The sequence below is a fragment of the Mustelus asterias genome, chromosome 13 (genome assembly GCF_964213995.1).
Source record: "Mustelus asterias chromosome 13, sMusAst1.hap1.1, whole genome shotgun sequence".
Taxonomy (NCBI): domain Eukaryota; kingdom Metazoa; phylum Chordata; class Chondrichthyes; order Carcharhiniformes; family Triakidae; genus Mustelus; species Mustelus asterias.
This window is the reverse complement of record NC_135813.1, coordinates 94,795,680-94,818,085: the sequence shown is the minus strand read 5'-3', so window position 1 is coordinate 94,818,085 and position 22,406 is coordinate 94,795,680. Positions and strand designations below refer to the sequence as shown.

The following is a 22,406-nucleotide window of genomic DNA, read 5'->3' as shown; positions in this document are numbered from 1 at the left end:
ACAGCAATCTTCTAACCTGACACCCATCTTTGCACATTCATATGTTTTTTCTTTAAGTTTGAAACTATCTTTAACTTTTGTAATTAACATCATACAGTGGATTCTCCCCTTTGAATTTTTCTTTTTCATTGGAAGGTATCTATTCTAAAATATTCCCTTCAATGTCTACCACTGGATCTCTATTCACCTATCCCTTAACCCAAATTGCTAGTTCACTTTCTCTTGCTCTGCTTTCATGCCCTCATAATTGTCCTTATTTAAGTTTAAAATACTAGTCTTTTCTCTCTCAAACAGAATGTAAATTTCAATCCTATTATGTGAGTACATAAATTTTGGTTGAAATTTCAGAGGAGTATTGGGGGAGTGCGGCATTGTTTTTCAAAATACGTTTTCAAAGGAGAGCTGATATTCAAACCAAAACTCATCCTTCAACCACCCCCAAAAGAAAGAAAGATCTTGCATTTATATAGTGCCTTTCATGACCTGAAGGCATGGCAAAGTGCTTTATAGGATAGGTTGTTTTGCAGCGATCGTATAGGATGTTGGTGAGGCCACACCTGGAATATTGTGTGCAGTTTTAGTGTCCTTATCTGAGGAAGGGTGTTCTTGCTTTAGAGGGAGTACAGTAAAGGTTTACCAGTCTGATTCCTGGAATGGCAGGTCTGTCATATGAGGAGAGACTAAGTCGGTTAGGATTAGATTCACTGGAGTTTTGAAGAGTGAGAGGGGATCTCATAGAAACTTAGAAAATTTTAACAGGGTTAGACAGATACAGAAAGAATGTTCCCAATGGTGGGGAGTCCAGAACTAGGGGTCATAGTTTGAGGATAAGTGGTAAACCTTTTAAAACTGAGGTGAGGAGAAATTTCGTCACCCAGAGGATGGTGAATGTGTGGAATTCAGTACCAGAGAAAGTAGTCGAGGCCAAAACATTGTCTGATTTCAAGAAGAAATTATATATAGCTCTTGGGCTAAATGGATCAAGGGATATGGGGGGAAGGGAGGGTGGGGGGATCAGGATATTGAATTCGATGATCAGCCATGATCATAATGAATGGGGGAGCAAACTCGAAGGGTCGAATGGCCTACTCCTGCTTCTAGTTTCTATGTTTACAACCAATGAATTGAAGTGTACTCGTTATGAGGAATATGGCAACCAATTTGTTCACAGCAAGGTCCACAAACAACATTGAGATGGATGGCCAGTTAATGTGTTTTTGAGGCGATGGTGCTTAGGGAAACAAACAATAGTCAGAGCACCAACAAATTTACTAATTTTACTGTTCTTCTAATTGCTGTTTTGTGGGACGATTACAGTTTGCAAATTGGTTGCTGCACTTATTTGTAAAACAGTGACTACACTTCAAAAGCAAGTACCTTTACTCACTGGGTCATCAAGAGTTGTTTTCTTCATTTCTTTGAATATCCCTAGTGTTAGATTGCTTGTTGGATGCAAGTTGAAAGGAATTTGGAAAAGACTTATTGGATAAATATTCCGTGGAAACAAAATAATACCGATGCGCTAGAAGAATCACCAATGTCTGCAATTATTCAGGACTGGAACGTATCAATTATTAAACTAATAACCTGGAGTTCTCACTCAATTTTCTTCCTCCTCCTGCCACCCAATAATTAACCCTTTAAGTGCCTCCTAGCACAAATGTAGCACAGCATGTAGTATGTCCCAAGTTCTTACCTGGAAACTCTGACAAAGTGGTCCAGAGAAGATCTGTGTAATCCGTAACATTCAGGTATTTACATTCCAGTGTACACCTTCCCTCAGGTTTCTTACCACCTGTTGACACTAAAAAAATAAGTAAAATTATCTTCAGTCTAGATACATATATGCCAATTGAATATTATTCAATTCTTTTGGCAATTTTTTCTCCTGAAAAGACTGAAATGCTATATTCAAAAGGAAAGTGTCAATGACTTTATCGTGGTCATGAACTCTTCCTCCAAGATTTGTAATTGAAGAACAGGGGAAACATGTAATTGTATGACTGGCGACTTGGTTTCGTTTTAGTATAAAATCAAATGTGCTGCTCAGGCCCAAACTGCAGGAAATGTTCAGTCAATGGATAGCTAATATCATGATCAGGCTCCAGAAATCCGTCAATGGAGGAAATTGAGACAGAGGGAGGAAAGGATTCCCACACATCTGAGGTCCTGAGAAGACCAACATGAATAGGAAATGGTGCAATGAGTTTTTGCTGCTTCACAGCTCCAGGGACCCGGGTTCAATTCCAGCCTTGGATGACTGTCTGTGGAGTTTTCATATTCTTCCCGTGTCTACGTTGGTTTCCTCCCACAATCCAAAGATGTGCAGGTTAGGTGGATTGGCCATGCTAAGTTGTCCTTTAGTGTCCCAAGATGTGTATGGGGATAGGGCAGAGGAGAGGACATGGGTAAGATAATCTATCAGAGAGTCGGTCCAGATTCAATGGGCCAAATGGCCCTCTTCTGCACTCTAGGAATTCTATGATCAACTAAGTGTTGCAGAGGGAAGGAAGGATAGATGTAACCTCCATTAAGAAATGGGTGGAAATTTCAAAGGAATGATGGCAATTTTTTTTAAAAGGCAAAAAATGGTAACAACAGAGAAAAAGTTTGGAGCTAAGAGCTGAGAAGAATTCTCTATCAAATTACAAGCTACAATTTGTTTATATAAAACTTATAAAAAGCTAACATGTACAGTGAAATGCAGTCTCATATAAGATTACATTTCAGTCTGTACCTGGTAACAGCCCCCTTTAAAATTTGTCACAGGTCTAACACATTGCCTATTCGCACAGATTGTTACACTACATGGAGCCATGATTTTAATAGGTAATGGCTGGAATTCTCCGACGTCTCCTGAGGCTGGGATTTTCCAGTCCTGCTGCAGTGAATGGAGTTTTGGCTGAGCGCCAAATTCTCCGTTCTCACTGGCAGCGGTGGCAGGGTGAGCGAGACTGGAGAATTTCGGCCAATGTTTGTACCTTGACTGAGATTCCCACATAAAATATCAATGGAACAGCCCATTGAGAATGAGCGAGCAACAGCTGACGATTCACTCCCAAAAGTATTCTGTTTGGGAGAATGTATACTTTTTTGCATGTTATTGGAGTTAAGTTTAAGACCTATTTTATTATTTAGCCAGAGTTGTTTCTTTAATATTGACTTTGGTCCATTAGAACAGCTTTCAGAACTATCGTCAATGTGGATCAACAAGATTTGCCCTCTCCTGCTCCATCACTCTACTGGTTAAAATAGGGAGATGTACTTACTGCGACACACGTCACCTGCCTGGAAAAGCTCTGTGGTTAATAGAACCAGTCCATAATAGGAGAAAGCATTGGAAAACCTGCAAAACAGAAGTAGAGGCCAAACACTCAGTGGTGTAACTTTCCCTTCTCCACGTTATCAACCCTTTCCAGAGATGTTGCCTCATTTAACATTAGCCAAGATTATTCGAGGAAACAGGATTGAACTATATTTGTCAAACTGATATATCCTTTTGGACTTTGAACTTGTCATGCAAGGAAAATGTTCCCAAATTTGTGCATTTTTAATCAAGTTGCTAGAATGTTCCGTATTGGCCCACCATCCCTTGAAAACTCAACAAATCTGTTACTTCTTCCTTTAGCTGAAGAACAACAACAGTGACGACAATAAGGGAAGAAAAACATTTTCACATCCAAATTGTCAACTGATATAAAAAGCCAAGAAATGCCACAATGAACACACAATAAATCACTAGCGCAGGAGAAAGCAGCAACATGAGAAATTCTACTCAAGATTACAAATGATGAGAGATAATCTTTGGGCGGGATTTTACGGCTTTGCTCGTCCTGAAACCATAAAATCCGGCCCGAGGTCAACGGACATTTCCATTGTCCGCCCCTCGCCCGTTCCGATTCCGCGGCGGGCAGGGCGGTAAAATTCCAGCGTGTTTATACTGCGTGTTAGATCCCAAGGTTTGGCACATGCAATTAGACTGGACTGATCTCTTTTGGTTATGTGTAACCAATTTAAACGGGAACAATTCTGATTAGAAGTAGCAGCAGAATAGAATAAGGGAGTGAATGCTTTTCTTTAGTAGCAGCACAATTTACAGATTAGTTGACTCACGGTCTAAATAACTCGTAACAAAACCAATTACTGTGGATAGAAAAACAATGGGTGGAAAAGTGGTGTATTTACTCCGGGATGGAGGGAACTGAGTTAGTAGCTGTTAGGGGATGATTAGTCATGATATGCCCTATCCTCCCACATTCTGAAATGGTACTAAGTTCACTTCAGCTTAGCACCTCGGCTCATTATTCATGTCCTGTCTTCATTAGTGCAAAGAGATGATAAATGTAGTTGGAGAAGTTGGCATTAGAATGAGAATACTCAAGAAAGTTTGGTTTTCCTTGGCGGATTGAGGGTTCAGGAAGCTCTTGGTTTAATGATCTACGTGGTGAAAATCTATTGTTTGTTAATAAGGCTGAGATTTCCAAAGATAGCTAGGACCATTCAACTTATTTTTAAAAAAACTTTGAATTGCATTCATTTGATATGAAAAAAACAGGCTTACCAAATGAACCATAAAAGGATGGTGGTCATTCGAAACTGTGGTGTGAAGAGGTCCCCGATATGACCACGGTCCTCCTGTCTCAAACAAACATTTGTCAAGTTTAGTTCAATGCAGGCTGAGGAAAAAGTTGAATTTATTTAATTACCACCAATATTTGGGCACCATGGAATCTGTTAATTCATAGAATCAGAGAATCCCTACAGTGCAGAAGGAGGCCATTTGGCCCATCAAGTCTGCACCGACCACAATCCCATCCAGGCCCTATCCCCATAACCCCATATATTTACCCTGCTAATCCCCTGACACTAAGGTCAATTTAGAATAGCCAATCAACCTAACCTGCACATATTTGAACCTTAAATTCCTTGAATATATATATATATAAATCTATATATATGGGGGGCAGAGATAGCTCTACATTGGCCGCCAGCAAGATCTTCCAGTCCCGCTGATGTCTATTGCATTTTGCATGGCTCACCTGTCCTGTTGCCAGGGAGTCCGCCACTGGGAGTCACACCCGGTGGTACTGGAAGATCCCACTGGCAGGAAGAGTCAGCAAGTCCCAATCAATGTCTCAGGTTGATGATCATGGCATTGATAATGGGACTGCACATTTTTAACAACGTGCATATTGAATCTCTTTGGTAACAACTTAGAGCAGAATTATAGAACACTCTTATTTCCCAGTAAAGTAACAAGCACTGACGACCAAATGGGATTCTTAATCAAATTGCTGTTCTTCACTTGTGACTTTGATAGTGAGTTTTGACAAAGAACATCATAGCACAATCCAATTCTGACCCTACCTGTCATCCATGGTGCACATTTTTCAACAGGAATCATTGGATTAGTGATCAGGAGAGGGAACACTGATTGACATCACCTTGTTTTTGTCTACGGACAAGAGGGTCAAACATACTACCCCACAGGGGTTCAAGAAATCCTCCAGGATTCAATTCAGGATCTCCCGGATTTGGAATGGTTGGTATCACACTGGCTCAATTTTACCCATGATGTCCTGAAGTCATTTTCACTATTTTCCTTTTTTTTCCCATTTGTTAGCTCTTTTTCCCTATTCATCCCCACAAATCAAAGTACATTTCCTGGCTGAGATGGCAAAGTTGGCAAAATATTCGTAAATTGATAGTCCTTTCCAATTCCAAGCTGACTTCCATGTAGTGCAGGACAGTGTGGCAGGTTAATCAATTATGGGGGTGGGGAGAGGGGAATCAGGATATTGAATTTGATGATCAGCCATGATCAAAATGAATGGTGGAGCAAGTCTGAAGGGCCGAATGGCCTACTCCTGTTTCTAGTTTCTATGTAACTCTTAGATTTTTCTTTCTATTTACCCCAATGGAGCCATTACCCTAAATTGGCCAAGTTGTGAAACACACTTGGCAAGAAACTATATCATTTAATAGGGCATGAGCGTAGCACTGGAGTGTAGCATTACAGGGAGCAGCCTTTATCATTTTCTTTCTTAACTAAGGTGGAAGAAAATACAAACAAAGGTTTTGGAAGTAAACAGCATGAATATGTTTATGAGGCATCCAGATGCATATCAAAAGAAAGAATGGATCAAAAAAAATAATGAAAGGATAGACAGGACTGAGATTTATAAAAAGGATGTTCTTGTTGAACTTGTTATTATAAATTATTGTTCTAAACTAAACAGAAGTAATATTTTAATAAAAATTAACTGTTATCCCTTACCTGTCTGGCAACTATCAATTTTCCAAGTGGCATCGGTGCTCCATTTTCTGTGGCAATGCGCTTTAATGTGGCAATGGCTTTTTCTTGATTCCCAGACAATACATCGTAACGTGCACTTTCTGGAAGCCACTGTAAAATAGAAATAAGACCATCTGATAAAGTTAAGTTTGACGAATAGATGCTGCAGTAAGGATTGGACAGGTGACTTAACGTAGTCTATTATGAAACCATAATCTTGGTGATCCAACTCCCCAATGCACAGAAATCCAGTTAATTCTTTCCTGATTACTCCACTATACAGAATTCATTGAGTCATTGAATTCCTACAGTGCAGAAGAGGCCATTCGGCCCATCGGGTCTGCACCAACTCTCTGACAGAGGATCTTATCCAAGCTCTCTGCGCCGCCCTATTCCCGCAACCTCACATATTTCCCATCGCTAATCCAATCAACCTATCGTGGGACACTATGTGGCAATATAGCATGACCAATCCACCTAAGCTGCATATCTTTTGACAACAGATTGCAATAGATCAAATCAATTTCCATTCGGTTTCATTAGAAAGCAATAGGTTTAGTGAAGAATGATATTCTATGGTGTCTGGTAGTTTGAGCCCTACTATGTGAGCATTTCTTTTATCATTGATTCATATCAGGTTACCAGGCTGAGAATTGTTGACAATTGTTCAGTGAAGTACCAGAGGGTTGACAGGAGGATTTAAATTTGGGTCTCCTGTAGTTAGTCTGTGCTGTTACAGTCATTGGGCAAGATTTTATGATCTCGCTCGTCCTGGAACTGTAAAATTCCACCCGAGGTCAACGGACCTTTCCGTTGTCCATCCCCGCCACCCACTCCGATTCCTGTGCTGGGCGGGGTGGTAAAATTCTGGCGATTAAGCCAGTTATTCTCCCCCTCTCACATTACAGCATTAGCTTTTTCTCTTTTCCCTAAGGCCCTCGTTCTCCATCCTCAGTAACTAGCATCACTTACCCAATGTATGGGCAGCAGATCTGCCACTGGGCCTCTACAAATGCTCTTGTATGCAGCTATAACAAGGTGTGCTAGGTGTACCTCGGATCAAAGCCATTAGATTCCCCCTTCTTTATCATGGAAAAGGGTCATAGAAACATAGAAACTAGAAGCAGCAGTCGGCCATTTGGCCCTTCAAGCCTGCTCCGCCATTCATCTTGATCATGGCTGATCATCGAATTCAATATCCTGATGCCCCCTTCCTCCCAAATCCCTTGATCTCTTTAGCCCCTAATTTCTTCTTGAAATCAGACAATGTTTTGGCCTCAACTATTTTCTGTGGTACTGAATTCCACACATTCACCACTCTCTGGGTGAAGAAATTTCTCCTCACCTCAGTTCTAAAAGGTTTACCCCTTATCGTTAAACTATGGCCCTTAGTTCTGGACTCCCCCACCATTGGGAAATTCTTTCTGAATCTACCCTGTCTAACCCTGATAGAATTTTATAAGTTTCTATGAGATCTCCTCTCACTCTTCTAAACTCCAGTGAAAATAATCCTACTCGACTTAGTCTCTCCTCATATGACAGACCTGCCATCTCAGAAATCAGGCTGGTAAATGTTCGCTGTACTCTCTCTATAGCAAGGACATCCTTCCTCAGATAAGGACACCAAAACTCCACACAATACTCCAGGTGTGGCCTCACCAACGCCCTGTACAATTGCAGCAAAACATCTCTATCCCTATACTCAAATCATCTCACTATGAAAGCCAACATACCATTTGCCTTCTTTACTGCCTGCTGCACCACTGAGTCTAGCCTCTACTCAACCTTCCTCCTGACAGCTCAAAATCCAGCCTCACTGCGTGAGGACATGTAACGTGCTGGACCTGCCATTATGTGCACCGAATAAACTGTTAAGTTTCACCCTTACTCCCTCAGTCATACAAACCCATCATTTGTTATTCAAGTTTTTTACTTCCGGTGGAAATACCTACAAAACACAAGACAGCGAAAATCATAAGAGGCACTGCAGAAAGAATGAGCAACCAGCGCCAGCCGAGTGTGGGCATCACCACCACTGCCAGCAGGACCTCAAATACCGTTCCAAAGGCCCAGAACACCTGGAAACAAAGAGAGTTCCAATAAAGCGCAATCCACAGACACTGAGAAAAGCAAAAAGCTCAATATTAATTACTGATAGACTGGATTGCTTTATTCCTTTTCTGTCCTTAAATATCTCTCCCTGTCATGCACTACATCTTCGTCAAGAGGCAGGGGGCAGCAATGCCAATCAGTAACTGGGCTTCAGGAGGTACACTGGAATAGTCTGGGAAATTATACAAAATTCACACTTGCTCCATGGACCTTGTGGGATAATTGTTTAGCTTCAGCTCAGTGGAGGGAGAAGGGGGTGAAGGTGTGGGGGGGGGGGGGGGGGGTAGTTGTAGTTTTGCATCTTATCTATGTTTAAAGTTTATTTATTAGTGTCACAAGTAGGCTTACATTAACACTGCAATGAAGTTACTGTGAAAATCCCCGAGTCACCACACTCCGGTGTCTGTTCGGATACACTGAGGGAGAATTTAGCATGGCCAATGCACCTAACCAGCACGTCCTTTGGACATTAACCCAGGAGGGCTAATATAAAGGAATCTTTGCTTTCTTTCTAATACAAGCAGAGCTTTGGACAACTTGAAAGAGCAGTATAAATAAGCTGTGTTCTACACCTAACCAATGCATTACTTGACTTGGGAAAGATTGATGGAATATAGTAAATAGAACATTATTCTGCATCTAACGTTTTGCTACACCTGACCTTGGAACACTTATTACTGAGACCGAAAACTGGATTTTCCCAGCAGTGAAATCAATTTAGTTAACACCAAAAAAACTCAACATCTGCCCGCCCCCGCTACAAATAATAAAAGACAATACAAGTGGCAAGGGAATGATTTGTCCCACTCACCTCTATTAGTAAGATACACTTTGCTCTTGATTTCATTGGAAGAAATTCCGCGTATAGTGTTACCCTGTGTGCAGCAACCCAGACTAGAAATTATTATTCATTCATTCAATTAGAATGAAGAAGTTTTAAGTGATCATAAACTATCATGTGATGCACTCACGATTGTGGAACACCTCCAATCCCAAAGCCCACCAAGCCTCTGAGCACAAGGATCCAGCTGTAGATTGGTGAAAAGGCACTCAGTATTCCATAGTACAATGTCCAGAGTACACTAACTTTCAGACCCTGGGGTTAACACATAAGAACAACGATGGTTATTACTAGACAATAGCAGCGGCCAGAGATTTAGAGAGGAATTCAACTCGGAGGGAGCACAGAATTGGCAGTACCAGATCAGCCACCCAATATAGTCAATGCCTGATACTCAGTTCCATTGCAGTCCATAGAATTAAATACCGGCTGCTGCATAGAATGGGTAGCCAAACTGATCTTGCCTGTTTTGTGCCACCACCAGAGCAGAATTTTAACCTCTTAACATCAGCTCACCACGGGATTATTATATATTTAAGTGGTTGCAGGTTGCTTTAAGAGCTGATCACATGATTTGATGGTGATGTCATTAGGGTGTTGCACAGGCTGTTTTACTTTCAGTTTGTACTCTGTACAGGCAAATGGCCCCAGAATGAATCTCTTGTTGTGAGTTTGAACCTCCGTGTGCAAACCACATTCTTTTCTTTTTGTTTAAAACCCACAACATGAGGAGTTGGGACGTCTTGTTTAAGTTGTACAAGACATTGGTAAGGCCACACTTGGAAATACTGTGTGCAATTCTGGTCACCCTATTATAGAAAGGATATTATTAAACTAGAAAGAGTGCAGAAAAGATTTACTAGGATGCTACCGGGACTTGATGGATTGAGTTATAAGGAGAAGCTGAATAGACTGGGACTTTTTTCTCTGGAGCGTAGGAGGCTGAGGGGTGACCTTATAGAGGTCTATAAAATAATGAGGGGCATAGACAAGGTAGATAGTCAATATCTTTTCCCAAAGGTAGGGGAGTCTAAAACTAGAGGGCATAGGTTTAAGGTGAGAAGGGAGAGATACAAAAGTGTCCAGAGGGGCAATCTTTTCACACAGAGGGTGGTGAGTGTCTGGAACAAGCTGCCAGAGGTAGTAGTAGAGGCGGGTACAATTTTATCTTTTAAAAAGCATTTAGATAGTTACATGGGTGCGATGGGTATAGAGGGATATGGGCCAAATGCAGGCAATTGGGATTAGCTTAGGGGTTTTAAAAAAAAAGGGCGGCATGGACAAGTTGGGCCAAAGGGCCTGTTTCCATGCTGTAAACCTCTATGACTCTATGAATCTTTAACACCTAACGTAGTTGGGACTTTACAGGGAATAAAAGTTTAAGAGTTCTAACCCCAAACCAGAAATTGAGCACATAAACCAGGCTAACACCACTGCGCAGTAATGAGGTAGGACTGTTGGAAGTTCAAAAACGATATTCTGGAAAGATGAGGTCAAATTGGCCAAAGGACGTACTTCATTTTAAACTTAATTTAGTTGGTGGTATTCAGCCACCAACTGTGGCAGCCGCTGTGACACAGACCCTTCTGAACTACAAGGGCAACTTAGAACATTGTTGTCAGCAAAACACTGTGGATGCTTGAATCCGAAACCAAAACAGAGGATGCTGGAAAAACTCAGCAACCCAGCATCTATCAGGAGAGAAACAGAGTTAAGGTTTTGAGTCCATAGACTCTTCATCAGAACTGAAAGGAGGAGAATGTAGAAACGGCAACAAAATGTAGCTACTTTAAGAACAAAAGATAGATGGCCTGGTGTGAGGTTGGGTACATGTATGGAATATTTTTTTTAAAAGGGGGGGTTTAAGATGGAGGGCAAAGGTCAAAATCTAAAGTTGCCGAACTCAGCGTTGAGTCCCGAGGGTTGTAACGTGCCCAGCCAGAAGGTGAGATGCTGCTTCTCCAGCTTGTGCCCAGTGAGGGCAGGTTTGGGCTTGGATCTTGCATTCTTCATGGGCAAATAGCCCTAGACACACAGGCCACGATTCTCGTGACCGCGCCCGCCACTTTTCTAGCAGGTCCGTCCGGGAGACGCGTGTCTGTGGCCTTGAATGGGGATTTGCGCATGCGTGGGGAACACATGCACATCTCCCAGAGCCGGCAAGAGTCACCCGCCAGGCCAAGCTGGAAACCGGCGGGAAGGCCGGTAAGTAATTTAAATCTTTTTGAAATCTATTTTAAATATGTAGATGAATTGATTACCGGGACCTTTCCAGTCCCGATCGAATCTCCCACCCCGCCAGGAGTACTTCATTCCGGCGGGGTTCAGACGAGCTCCCCACGTTCGGGGAACTAGCGGAGACCGCGCTGGAATGAAGGGGGGGCAATCGGGGCCCCCGGGGGATCGGGTGGCAGGGGTGGTGCCCCCTGAGCATGGGCACCCTGGCAGTGCCAGCCTGTGCACCATGGCACTGCCCAAGGGGCAATGTGCTCATGCCCAGGGGGCACCTTGGCACTGCCCACCGGGCATCGGGCAGCGATCGGGGTGGGCTGGGAGGGGAATTGGTCTGCCGGCGGGGTGGGGGGGGGGGGGGGGGGGTGCAGGAGTGGGAAGGGTCTGCCGGGTGAGGAGGTGGGGGAATCGCCACTGCTGAGGGTAGGGCCTGGGCATTGGGGTGCTCCAGGACAGGGGGCGGGGTCAGAGTTGGCCCGGGAACCATTGTGAGGGCCACAATCGGGCCATGGAGGGGGGTCTGGAGGGGCAGCAATGCGGGGGTTTGACAGTTTGGTGCCACTGCGGATGTGCAGAGTTCCAGAACTGTCAAACTCTGAGGTGAAAAGGCCCCGCTCCCCTGGGTTTTAATGAGATTCTCGACTGGGACGTCGGCAGGGCGCAGAGTGCGGAGATTCAGGTGAGAAGCTGAACCGTCAGAACTGTCGCGATCTAGAACAGTTTTGCCGCCAATTCAGCAGTTTTGGGAGAATCGCCCCTCAATGTATGGGCACGTGAGTAAAGAATAGCCATTTGCGTGAGGTACCAGAGTGATGCCAATGGGCATAAACTGTACCCAAGTAAGAGGCAAAGGGTGGAATTTTACCACCCTGCCTGCCATGGAAAGCGGAGCGGGCACGGGATGGAAAATGGGAAGGTCTGTTGACCTTGGATGGGATTTTGCAATTTCAGGATGAACAAGGCTGTAAAACCCTGCCCAAAATTTCAGAGCACAGGAGAAAAGAACTGAAACAGAAAAGAAGAAGTTTGACTGCTACTCACTGTCTTTCTGCCGTACTGATCGGATATATTGCCCCATAGCGACGAGCTGGACATCATTCCAATAAACACTACCTAAAGTGGAAGAGGAAAAGGCAGAAGAACAGGGGTGAGATAAATAGGATCAAAGTGGAACCTTAGTAGAGTTTATTGCTATGCGGTCAGTGAATAGTGAATGGTGCTATTCATTAAAATCCAGTAATGTTACTATACCGAGGTTAGGAGGGCAACCTGCCAGCTCTGCAATCTCCACTCACAGTGTAGCTGAGGTGCAAGAATGCTGAGGATCATCATCTCCATGGCATCAGCCATCTATAAAAAAAAAAGCACATTTGGTACATATAACATAGAACTAGCAACTGCAGTCAACATGAAAAGGAAGTAAGAAAGCTTGGAATGAGAAAGGTCTCTTCTGCCTATCTTGATCTATACACGATCTGCTCTAGAATGGCCTCTGTCCGACCCACTTAATCATCTGAGAAAAAGCCTTGCTATCGTTTCTATTATCCCCGAGGAAAAATCAAGTGAAACCTTATATCTTACATTGTATCATAGAATCCCTATAGTGCAGAAGGAGGCCGTTTGGCCCATCGAGTCTGCACCGGCAACAATCCCACCCAGGCCCTATTCCCGCAACCCCACATATTTATCCTGCCAATTCTCCTGACACGAAGTGTCAATTTAGCATGGCTAATCAACCTAACCCACACATCTTTGGACTGTGGGAGGAAACCGAAGCACTCGGAGGAAACCCACGCAGACATGGGGAGAATGTGCAAACTCCACACAGACAGTGGCCCGAGGCTGGAATTGAACCCGGATCCCTGACACTGTGAGGTAGCAGTGCTTGCCACTGTGCCATCCCTATATAGTATAGTCTTGACTAGTTGCCCTCCTTGATCAAATATGTTCTCACTCCCAGCTGCTGCAGAACAATTTCTTCACCTGTCTGTCCGAATGCACAATCCCATTCTTAACCAGGTATTCATCCAGTTGTTTAGAAAGGTGCTAGTTGATACACCATCAACTAGTTTAGCTGAGAGTTTATTTGCTATGAAGGAACTGATTCTAATCTTAAGACTTAATTTTGTACATCCTTCACAATCCTTCTTAGTTTTCTTTCCTATATCTTTGTCATCATTTTGCAACTGCAGACATCCTCTAACTTAATGGGCTAAACAACGGAGGCTCTGGGGAAAGGAATGGTGAGCGGATGTTACTTACCCATGCCAGTCCAGTAAGGACTGAGAGTTTCCATTGAAACTTCCCGAATCCAATGGCCTCCACAGCATCCTCCACCATGAAGACATCTGAAAAACACGGTGACAACATCACAATCCTTTTTCAAATCTCTTGACTCCTGTTTCCCATCTTTTTATTCTCCGCCTATCTCCCCTTCCATGGGATAGTTAATTTTATCCTTTCCAGTCTCCTGTCCTTCTGAAGTGCTGCCTGTATTGGGGGACAGTTCCCTTCTCTGCTCCAAAAGTATCAGCCATGGGTACCACACCTTCCCTACAGTCAGCAGGTTGAGATCTCAAGACCCACCCCCAGAGACCTGCTGCACTGTTGGCGATGCCACTAGTTGGTTGAGATGCTTGTAAAAGATCCCATGGTGCTATTTTAAAGAACAGGAGGGAAGATCTCCCCAGGATCCTGATGAATATTTACCCCTCAATTAACATCACAAAATAAATCTGATCTTTATCACATTGCTGGCTCTGGGAGAATGGAAAGCAATTGGAATCTCTACCATCACTATCCATAGCAACATGCATGTAAAAGTGTGTGGTGCCATAGAAACTCAGACTCCTTGGGGAGCTGGTTGGCTCAGTTGGCTGAATGGCCAGTGGGGATCAGATTGATGCCAACAACGTGGGGTCTGATCCCCATTCTGTCTGGAGTGGAGTCGGGACCTACCTCCTAGCTCTACCCATGGTAGAGATCGCAGCTCTGTGGTTTCTAACTGTCTTCGGGCAAAGAACTCAGGAAAAAGGGAAAAGTTTCTGGGTAATGGCTTACATTACAATGGTCCCTATATTTCAAAAGTGAATCACTGACTGCAAAGTGTTTTGGGATGTGATGGAAGTCACTATATAAGCACCTGCCATTTTTTCTTATTGTGTCTCATCCAAGCTTCCATTCTTCAGGGGGAATTCTCCCGTCCTGCCTGCCACAGAAATCATAGCGGGCGGTGGGGGCGGGGATGGACCGTGCAAAGGTCCATTGACCTCGGGCGGGAGTCTCCGGTTTTGGACGAACGCGGCGGAGAGTCCCACCCTTCATGTTTGAGCCTAAACGTCAGGAAGCTTTTCTATCAAATAATGCATCACAGCTGAACCTAAACTGGTCTTGAACAGCACCTAGATATTTTCCGCAAGGTGATTATGAGTGAGTACTCTGATTGATTTGAGTCATCCTTCTCAGAGGATGGAAGCAATTTGTGTCTGAGATAAATATGTAGACTGACATCAGTCAAATTATTTCAGGTTAGAAATTGAAGCAGGTATTTGCTTGTCAGTATTGTTTGTTCCAGACAATTTCACCATCACTAGCATCTAATTTCAACGTAACGTACAAGCAGCACAAGGTGAAAAGTTGGTAGTTATTTGTAGCAAATAAATGATCTTGTGCATATTTCCATTCTGTATGTGACACATATTTTTATGATGATACAAGCCTCTTTTTAATAACAATGTATACTTTACCATCTGTAGGATTTGCAAAGTCTTTGGGCACAGTGCCTCCATCATCCAGTTCAACTGGCTCGAGTTCAGACTGCACTCCTTCTATCTCAATCTCATGCTCTCCGGAACACGTATCATCTTCTGACCTTGTACTTTCACCAGTGCGACGGAACTTCACTACACTGAAAAGAAGCAAGCAACCAAAGAATCAACACATCACTGCCTTAAAGATTGGTTTGTGTCCTAAAGAGGGAATATTCATCGGCACAATGTTTTGAGAATTCTATTAAAGTATGCTTTAGAACCATGAATATAGGCCCCTCTGGAAAGACGGAATCTTGTCACCAGAACTACTATTAACAAAGAGCAAAAAGAAAATGCTGGAAAATCTCATCAGGACTGACAGCATCTGTGGAGAGAGAATAGAGCCAACGTTTCGAGTCTAGATGACCCTGAAGGGATCCATTGTCTCTATTCTCTTTCCACAGATGCTGTCAGACCTGCTGAGATTTTCCAGCATTTTCTGTTTACGTTTCAGGTTCCAGCATCCGCAGTACTTTGCTTTTATACTATTAACAAGGGGTTTGGCCATCTCTAATCTCACTAAAAAATCAATTACTTTTGTTTAAATACTTTTGCTTAAATGATGTCTGTTGATCAGGGAATAGACCGGGGACAATTAATTCAGCATGATGTATCGGGGAGCTCATTTAACAGGTAGCTCGGAAACCTGAATCGCTGCAGCCATCTGGATAAGTAACTTAACCGGTGAAAATTCATCCCTCTGAGGCAGTCAAATTGAAACTGGACCATAACCCAACTTGGTACAATCTTGGACCACGGGTAATTGGTCCGCTGGTCTCAATGGCTTATTAACCGCAGGCTCCTCTGGCCAGTTTCAGCCTCAAAGGCAGGTCAACAGTCACAGATTCCTGAAAGATCGGTTGGCCCAGGTTGTGCAGAGAATCCAGGAACAGGGAAAGGCCATCATGAGAGAAGGCTTGCAGTGACCCACAGATTTAATGTGGAGCCAGAAAGAGCAGGAATATTCCAATAACGCAAATTATAAAAGACCTTTTATACTCTTTCATGACCACTGTCAAACAGCTGGCAAAACTGTCCACATTGTGCACGCCGCATGCTGTGGTCAAGGTATCGAATCTTGCAAAGGGGCCTCAACATGCTTTAGGCCCATAATTTTCACATGCACAGTGCTTAACGGATGTTTCAGGCATGTGCCCTAGACACTGATGGAGGGACCTTTACCAATATGGGAGCTGCACACTTAAAGTTCAAAATGAGCACATGCAGACCATCCGCCATATTAAACCACTGGGGCCCGTTGATGCGTATTGAACAGGTGCAACCTGATCTAATTTCTAGAGTGATAAGCCAGTTCATGTCATCAACAATTACATCATAAAGGTATGACGGAGAAAATGGACAGATAAAAGCAGGTAAAAGATAAGATTTCTTCATTCAGAGGGTGGTGAATGTGTGGAATTCACTACCATAGAAAGTAGTTGAGGCCAAAACGTTGTCTGATTTCAAGAAGAAATTAGATAACTTGGCATTAAAAGGGATCAAGTGATACGGGGGGAAGTGGGGATCAGGATATTGAATTCGATGATCAGCCATGATCAAAATTGAATGGTGGAGCAGGTTCGAAGGGTCAAATGGCCTAGTCCTGCTTCGAGTTTCTATGTTTCTAAAAGAATATTAAAATTAGACATAATTATTTTAATTAACTCAACAGGGGAAATCTGTTAAGATGTCCCGTTCCAGAGCTGAAATACATTATACGCTCACTTTTGCTCTTAGTTGAATGAATCGCACTGAAGTGAATATGGGGGAACTCCTACTGCTCTTCAGAGTGGAATCAGCTAACTCAACACAAGCAGAAACTGAACACTGCTCTTTCCGAACTGTATGGCTTAGTACTATTGGGGGCCGTAACTCTGACATCAGGCAATCCTAAACCTCAAGCTTAAAAAAATGCTTTCCATAACCCACTAATTACCTTTACTGGCAATTATTTCATCAAATATAATTATAGTATTCAAAATGATCTATTTCTGAGTGTTTCTGGATGCTGTCCTCTCATGGAGATGACATGAATGCTTCCACCATCCCTTTAACATAGCAATGTGTGCGCAAGGAATAGAAAGATGAATGGAATGATGTAACAGCATTTGGCCATGGCCTTTATCACATGCCTAGCCAATGTTGTTTTGGGGTTTATGACAGAATATAGGCTTTTTAAAAGTCAGCATTTTGGAGTACTGATATATGGTAATACAGGGTGACATTTCCTTCACCTTGTGGAGTTTTTGATCGAAGTTGTGTCTCCCTGAAAGAACAGCTGTTAACAAGGAGGCAAATGGGGAGAGGGCAAATTCTGGTGCCCAATCTCATTGGCTGACTTCTGAGAATATTTTTTAGTGGAATGTGGAAGACCCTCATTTGTTGCTCATCCCTAATTCTCATTGAGAAGGTGATGGTGACCGAATCAATAACACCATAGTAAAAGTGCCTTTAAGCAACAGCGATCATAATGTGCTAGAATTTGATGTCGGGTGGCTGGGGACCTGGAATGTGTCTTTTTGCTGATTACCACAGTTCCATTAACCATGACAGAGGTTTACTTCTGGCTGCAGTACCTCAATGCATCGTAGAGTAACAAGGCAAAACTGATTTAGTTTACCAGTCCTGAGAGGAGACTTCACAGATATATTTGCAATGTGTCATTTAGCCAACTTTTACTAAATTTGCTTCAGAAACAATTTCCTTTATTATTCCCTGAAACATTTCATTCTCCACCGCCTTTAACATTATGCTTTCTGTTGGACTTCCTTGCTTAAGATACAACTGTTTAATTTACTTATTCATCCCTTTTTGATCCTAAAACATCACACCAATTATTTTTCTTCCTCTCTCCCCCCCATCGCTACTGTACCTCCCCCATCCCCACAAACCCCTTGACCCCCCCTCCCCTTCCAGCCGAAGCTGTTGTAGATGCTTCAGAGTACCAGGCAGATGTTTTCTTCTATAACATCTCCAGTGACCAGCATCTGTACAGATGGTCATTCATCAGCATCGAGTCCTGGACTGACTCCCCTCAAACATGTCAAAGGTCGGCACCAATGCATCACATCAACATCATCCCCTGGCCCTAGTACAAGTCTCAGTTCATACTAGAATATCAGCTCAGAGCTTTATTATTTAATGGCTCAAATTATATAAAAATGTTTTACTTTTGTTGTCTTTTTCTGTCACTTTAACTTCACAGTTGTAGGTAATTTTTTGAATGGTTTGTCACAGTGCACTGCTTGTAGCAATGCTGAGGGCAAGGATGAAGAGATACCTTCAATATCCAGTGTTGGTAAAACACAAAGTATGAGAAATACTGTGGATTGCATATTTTGCACATCCACACATTACCATGATGATCCTTCATTAGAAACACCATCAGTCATTTAAATCGCATAACTATTGTTGCAACCAGGTGAGAAGGGGTGAACTGGCTTCCCTCAGTCCAACCTCCTCAGATGGTCACGACAAAGGCTTAAGCTTATCTTGACAAGGGCGTGCCTGCTCCAAATCAAATGTATGTAACTACTTAAGCAAGAAGGAGCCAATCAAACAAGGTTTTCTTGAGTCAAAGAAAGAGCAAATTTGTTTACATGATAACAGCACAATGTCAAACATTCAGCACATGTGCAGACACACACATACACAAACACACATCAAAGAACATAAGGGTAAGTATCTTTGAATGTCCTTGAGGTATAGATTTTAAACGCTGTGGCTGATTTGGCTGGTTTCTTGAATGTGGTCAGGCAGAGAAGATATTGCAATTATTATGAGATTTTGATTCGCCAGTAAGTTTCTGGTCATGTTGGCTTCTTAAACCAGGTGACATTCTTATTCCAAAAAGAGAGAGAGGGAGGGAACACAGCCTTCAGCCTGTTTCCTCTGCTGAAGCCTTTCTTGATACTGCCTGTGTCACTTGCAATCTCTCTCAAGTGGCTGGATAGCCTTGCCTTGAAATACTTCACCCATTATGTATTTCCAAGATGTTTTGGGTGTGTCTATCCATGGCAGCCATTATTTCGATATTCAGTGTATTGCATTTTAATGTCTCTTCCTTACAAGTTTTAATGGGTGCCTGGATTACAGGAAATGTCTCTCTTCAAACTCCCCTGAGCATGATTTGTTTGTTTCTCACCTTCACTTTTAAATGCAGCCATCTGCCCGTCTCAGTTCAAATTGCAAAACTTTCAATCAATTGAAAGTTTAAATACCATGGCTGGAATTCTCCAGTCTCACATGCCCTGCTACCGCTGCCAGCAAGAACAGAGAATTTGGCACTTAGCCACATCTCCATTCATTGCAGCGGGGCTGGAGAATCCCAGCTGCAGGTGGGGTCGGAGAATATTTTTCAAAAATAAAGGGGCATGGGCTGCTGGCAACATAATTTCCCATCATCCCACCTTCATCCTAGTGAATATATTCTGTGGATATTAAAGCCCTTTCTATAATAGACCATCAAAACTACACAGAAGCTGTAGATCTAACCATTAATTAATATTTACCGCTTTACTATGTGTCGTTATTTATAGAACCCAGATGCTATTCCTTTTTTTATAATGCTTTGATCTATCTGCTTGCCATTTCACTTCTAAAGAATTATATCTTTCAATTGCTGGTTCTCCCTCTTCTGCCATACCCTTCAGTGTCTTTCAAATTAAGTGAAACTCTGTATGCAGTTCAAATCCACAAAGGCCTGACCCAGTGATGACAGTGTTCACAACCGAACCAATTTGACACAACAAATATCTCCTTTGGAATGAGGCTGATTCATGGCTTGCTGATAGTCACCTTATGAAAGAAGATTTTTTATTACATTACATCCCCAGCTGAAATGCATCCATTTATTCTACTCCATGAAACAGTCAAGGAAGGCCTTCTAACTAAGAAATATGTTCATAGTTTAACAGCCAAAGGAAATCAGTTGAAATTGCTTTATATTATTTTTCACTGTGATGTTGCATTGCTGAATCATCTATAACGCATTAAAAAATTCACACCTGATCCCAACTGCTGTAAGTTTTGCTACTTAACTATAAATAGAAATGCAAAATTGAAGTATAATTTATCAGGGTTTGATGGATGAGCGTAAAAGGAGGACTGATATTTAGACACCCTGTGTCATTATTCTCCACTCTCACCCAAAAACTATACTTTGTCTTTACTGTTCAAGTGCAATACCATGGCAGATCAACGAATCTTTTTTCAGTTCCATAACTTAAAATCACAAAACCTGCAAATGACTGATGAATCTTAATATCTTACACATGCATTGAGCTTTATATATCCCACTTTTCTCATTGTGCAATCAAGTAATTCCACTTGTGATTATGTAATAAAGCTATGTCACAAAGGATTATATTTCCTTCAGTTGCAAATACACTACAAATTTGAATAGAGCAAGTCAGAGTTCCCAAATGTTTCTGGATATGGAACCCTCCCGAGCTCCCAAGAACATTGCAGGAACCCCAAACATTCTTTTTATGTTTAAGTTAAGTACTTTTTGTGAAATACGTATGAACACAGAAAACAAATGTACAGAATAGATAGAATTTTCTCGTATATCTATATACATGTTTTTATCATCGTTAAAACATTACCTTCAACAAAGAATTTAAGTCTGACCCCACTTTCCCCTCTCTCCCCATGGTCCTCTCCATCCGTGGCCCTCCTCCTGTGACCTTCTCCCCATGACCCCTCTCCCCATGGCCCTCTCCCTAAGATCCTCTCCCCATGACCCTGTCCCCATGACCCTGTCCCCATGGCTCTCTCCCCGTGGCCCTCTCCCCGTGGCCCTCTCCCCGTGGCCCTCTCCCCTTGGCCCTCTCTGCCAGTCAATATCATTTACTCACCATCAGCTGCCCACTGCCTGCTCTGCCACCTGCTGGGCCTTCAATCTGCCGCTGCCTTTGCTGTGCCTTCGTTACACTATTGCATTCGTTTAGCCTCTGGGTCTTCACTCCGCTACTGCTTTCACTCCACTACTGGGCCTCTGCCCTGCCACTGCCTTTACTCCATCTCTGCCTTCGGCTCACCTTTACTCTCAGCCGCGCTGACCTCTACCTCAGGCTTTTAATGCTCACCGACACTTTTTCCAGCTCGTTCAGAGGCCATCTTCTTAGTGTACTGGCTGCTGATAGGCTGACTAGTGTGCCCATCAGTCATCAATGCAGGATGATAACTGCCTCCAATTGGACAAGCTGGAAGGATAGCTTTTCTCAAAACTGTGAGGTTGTTCCCATGGAGCCTCCTTGGAAGCCTCCCATGGAATTCCAGAGTTCTGCAGAACCCAGTTAGGGAACATCTGGACTAAGTCATACCTTTTAGTGTGATCACAGAAGTTACAACTTCCCATTCAATAAACCTCAAATTTATTGAACATCTGAGTATCAGTTCCATTTCTGAGAGGACTCTTTTTATGTCTATTCCAAACACCTGGATAGCACACAAGAAAAATGCACCCCTTGATAAGTGATAATTGTCTTTTTTGGGCCCTCACCCTGTCTGCCTTTTCTTTGTATTACAATTGAGTTTCCTATTATAATGTATTCTTTCAAATGACTCAAAGGCCTGGAAGTAAAAACGCAGCAAGGCCAGAACTGGTTTATCTCAAGATATTCAAAAACAGGATGGGGATGATGCGATACCCTAGCAAAATACCTCACTTAAAATAGGGATTGTTGTGTTCAGATGTATGAATAGAAACAAATGTGATCTCTTTATTCAGGGGAGGAGTAAAGTCAAACCTGGGAACTATAAACCATCTCTGCACAGGGGACATTAATAGAAAGTCTCTGAATAGGAATATGTAAAGGTTACAATGGATACAGATTCAGAAAGGAGAGGTTCCAATTCAATTTACAAAGAGGTGATGAGAACGGTGCAACAAGGAGACTGAGTAAGTATTATTAAATTGGATTTATAAAAGGCTTTTGATAACGTTCCACATTTATAAAATGGGAAAGTAGATATAAATAGATTAAACAACAAACAAAGGGTGGTTTTAAATGAAGCCCCTTCTCATTGCACAATAATTCTGTTTGCAGATGTGATCAAAAGGCGTGAAAGAGTCAACAACACAAGAGGAGGGAGTTTGCAATTCGGATTAGGA

The 22,406-nt window shown here is 42.6% G+C and overlaps 1 protein-coding gene across 1 annotated transcript in view; it reads right to left on the bottom strand.

Moving 5' to 3' along the window:
• svopa (SV2 related protein a) overlaps positions 1–22,406 on the bottom strand; it is a 41,096-nt gene that overhangs the window by 15,642 nt on the left and 3,048 nt on the right. The window contains exons 2-12 of the mRNA XM_078226113.1: positions 15,227–15,387; positions 13,743–13,828; positions 12,732–12,830; positions 12,522–12,593; positions 9,379–9,503; positions 9,219–9,282; positions 8,248–8,373; positions 6,278–6,406; positions 4,562–4,635; positions 3,270–3,346; positions 1,697–1,804 (exon numbers count right to left, since the gene is read on the bottom strand). Of these exons, the coding sequence (XP_078082239.1) occupies positions 1,697–1,804; positions 3,270–3,346; positions 4,562–4,635; positions 6,278–6,406; positions 8,248–8,373; positions 9,219–9,282; positions 9,379–9,503; positions 12,522–12,593; positions 12,732–12,830; positions 13,743–13,828; positions 15,227–15,387 (1,121 nt within the window). The remainder of the gene's footprint in view (positions 1–1,696; positions 1,805–3,269; positions 3,347–4,561; positions 4,636–6,277; positions 6,407–8,247; positions 8,374–9,218; positions 9,283–9,378; positions 9,504–12,521; positions 12,594–12,731; positions 12,831–13,742; positions 13,829–15,226; positions 15,388–22,406) is intronic.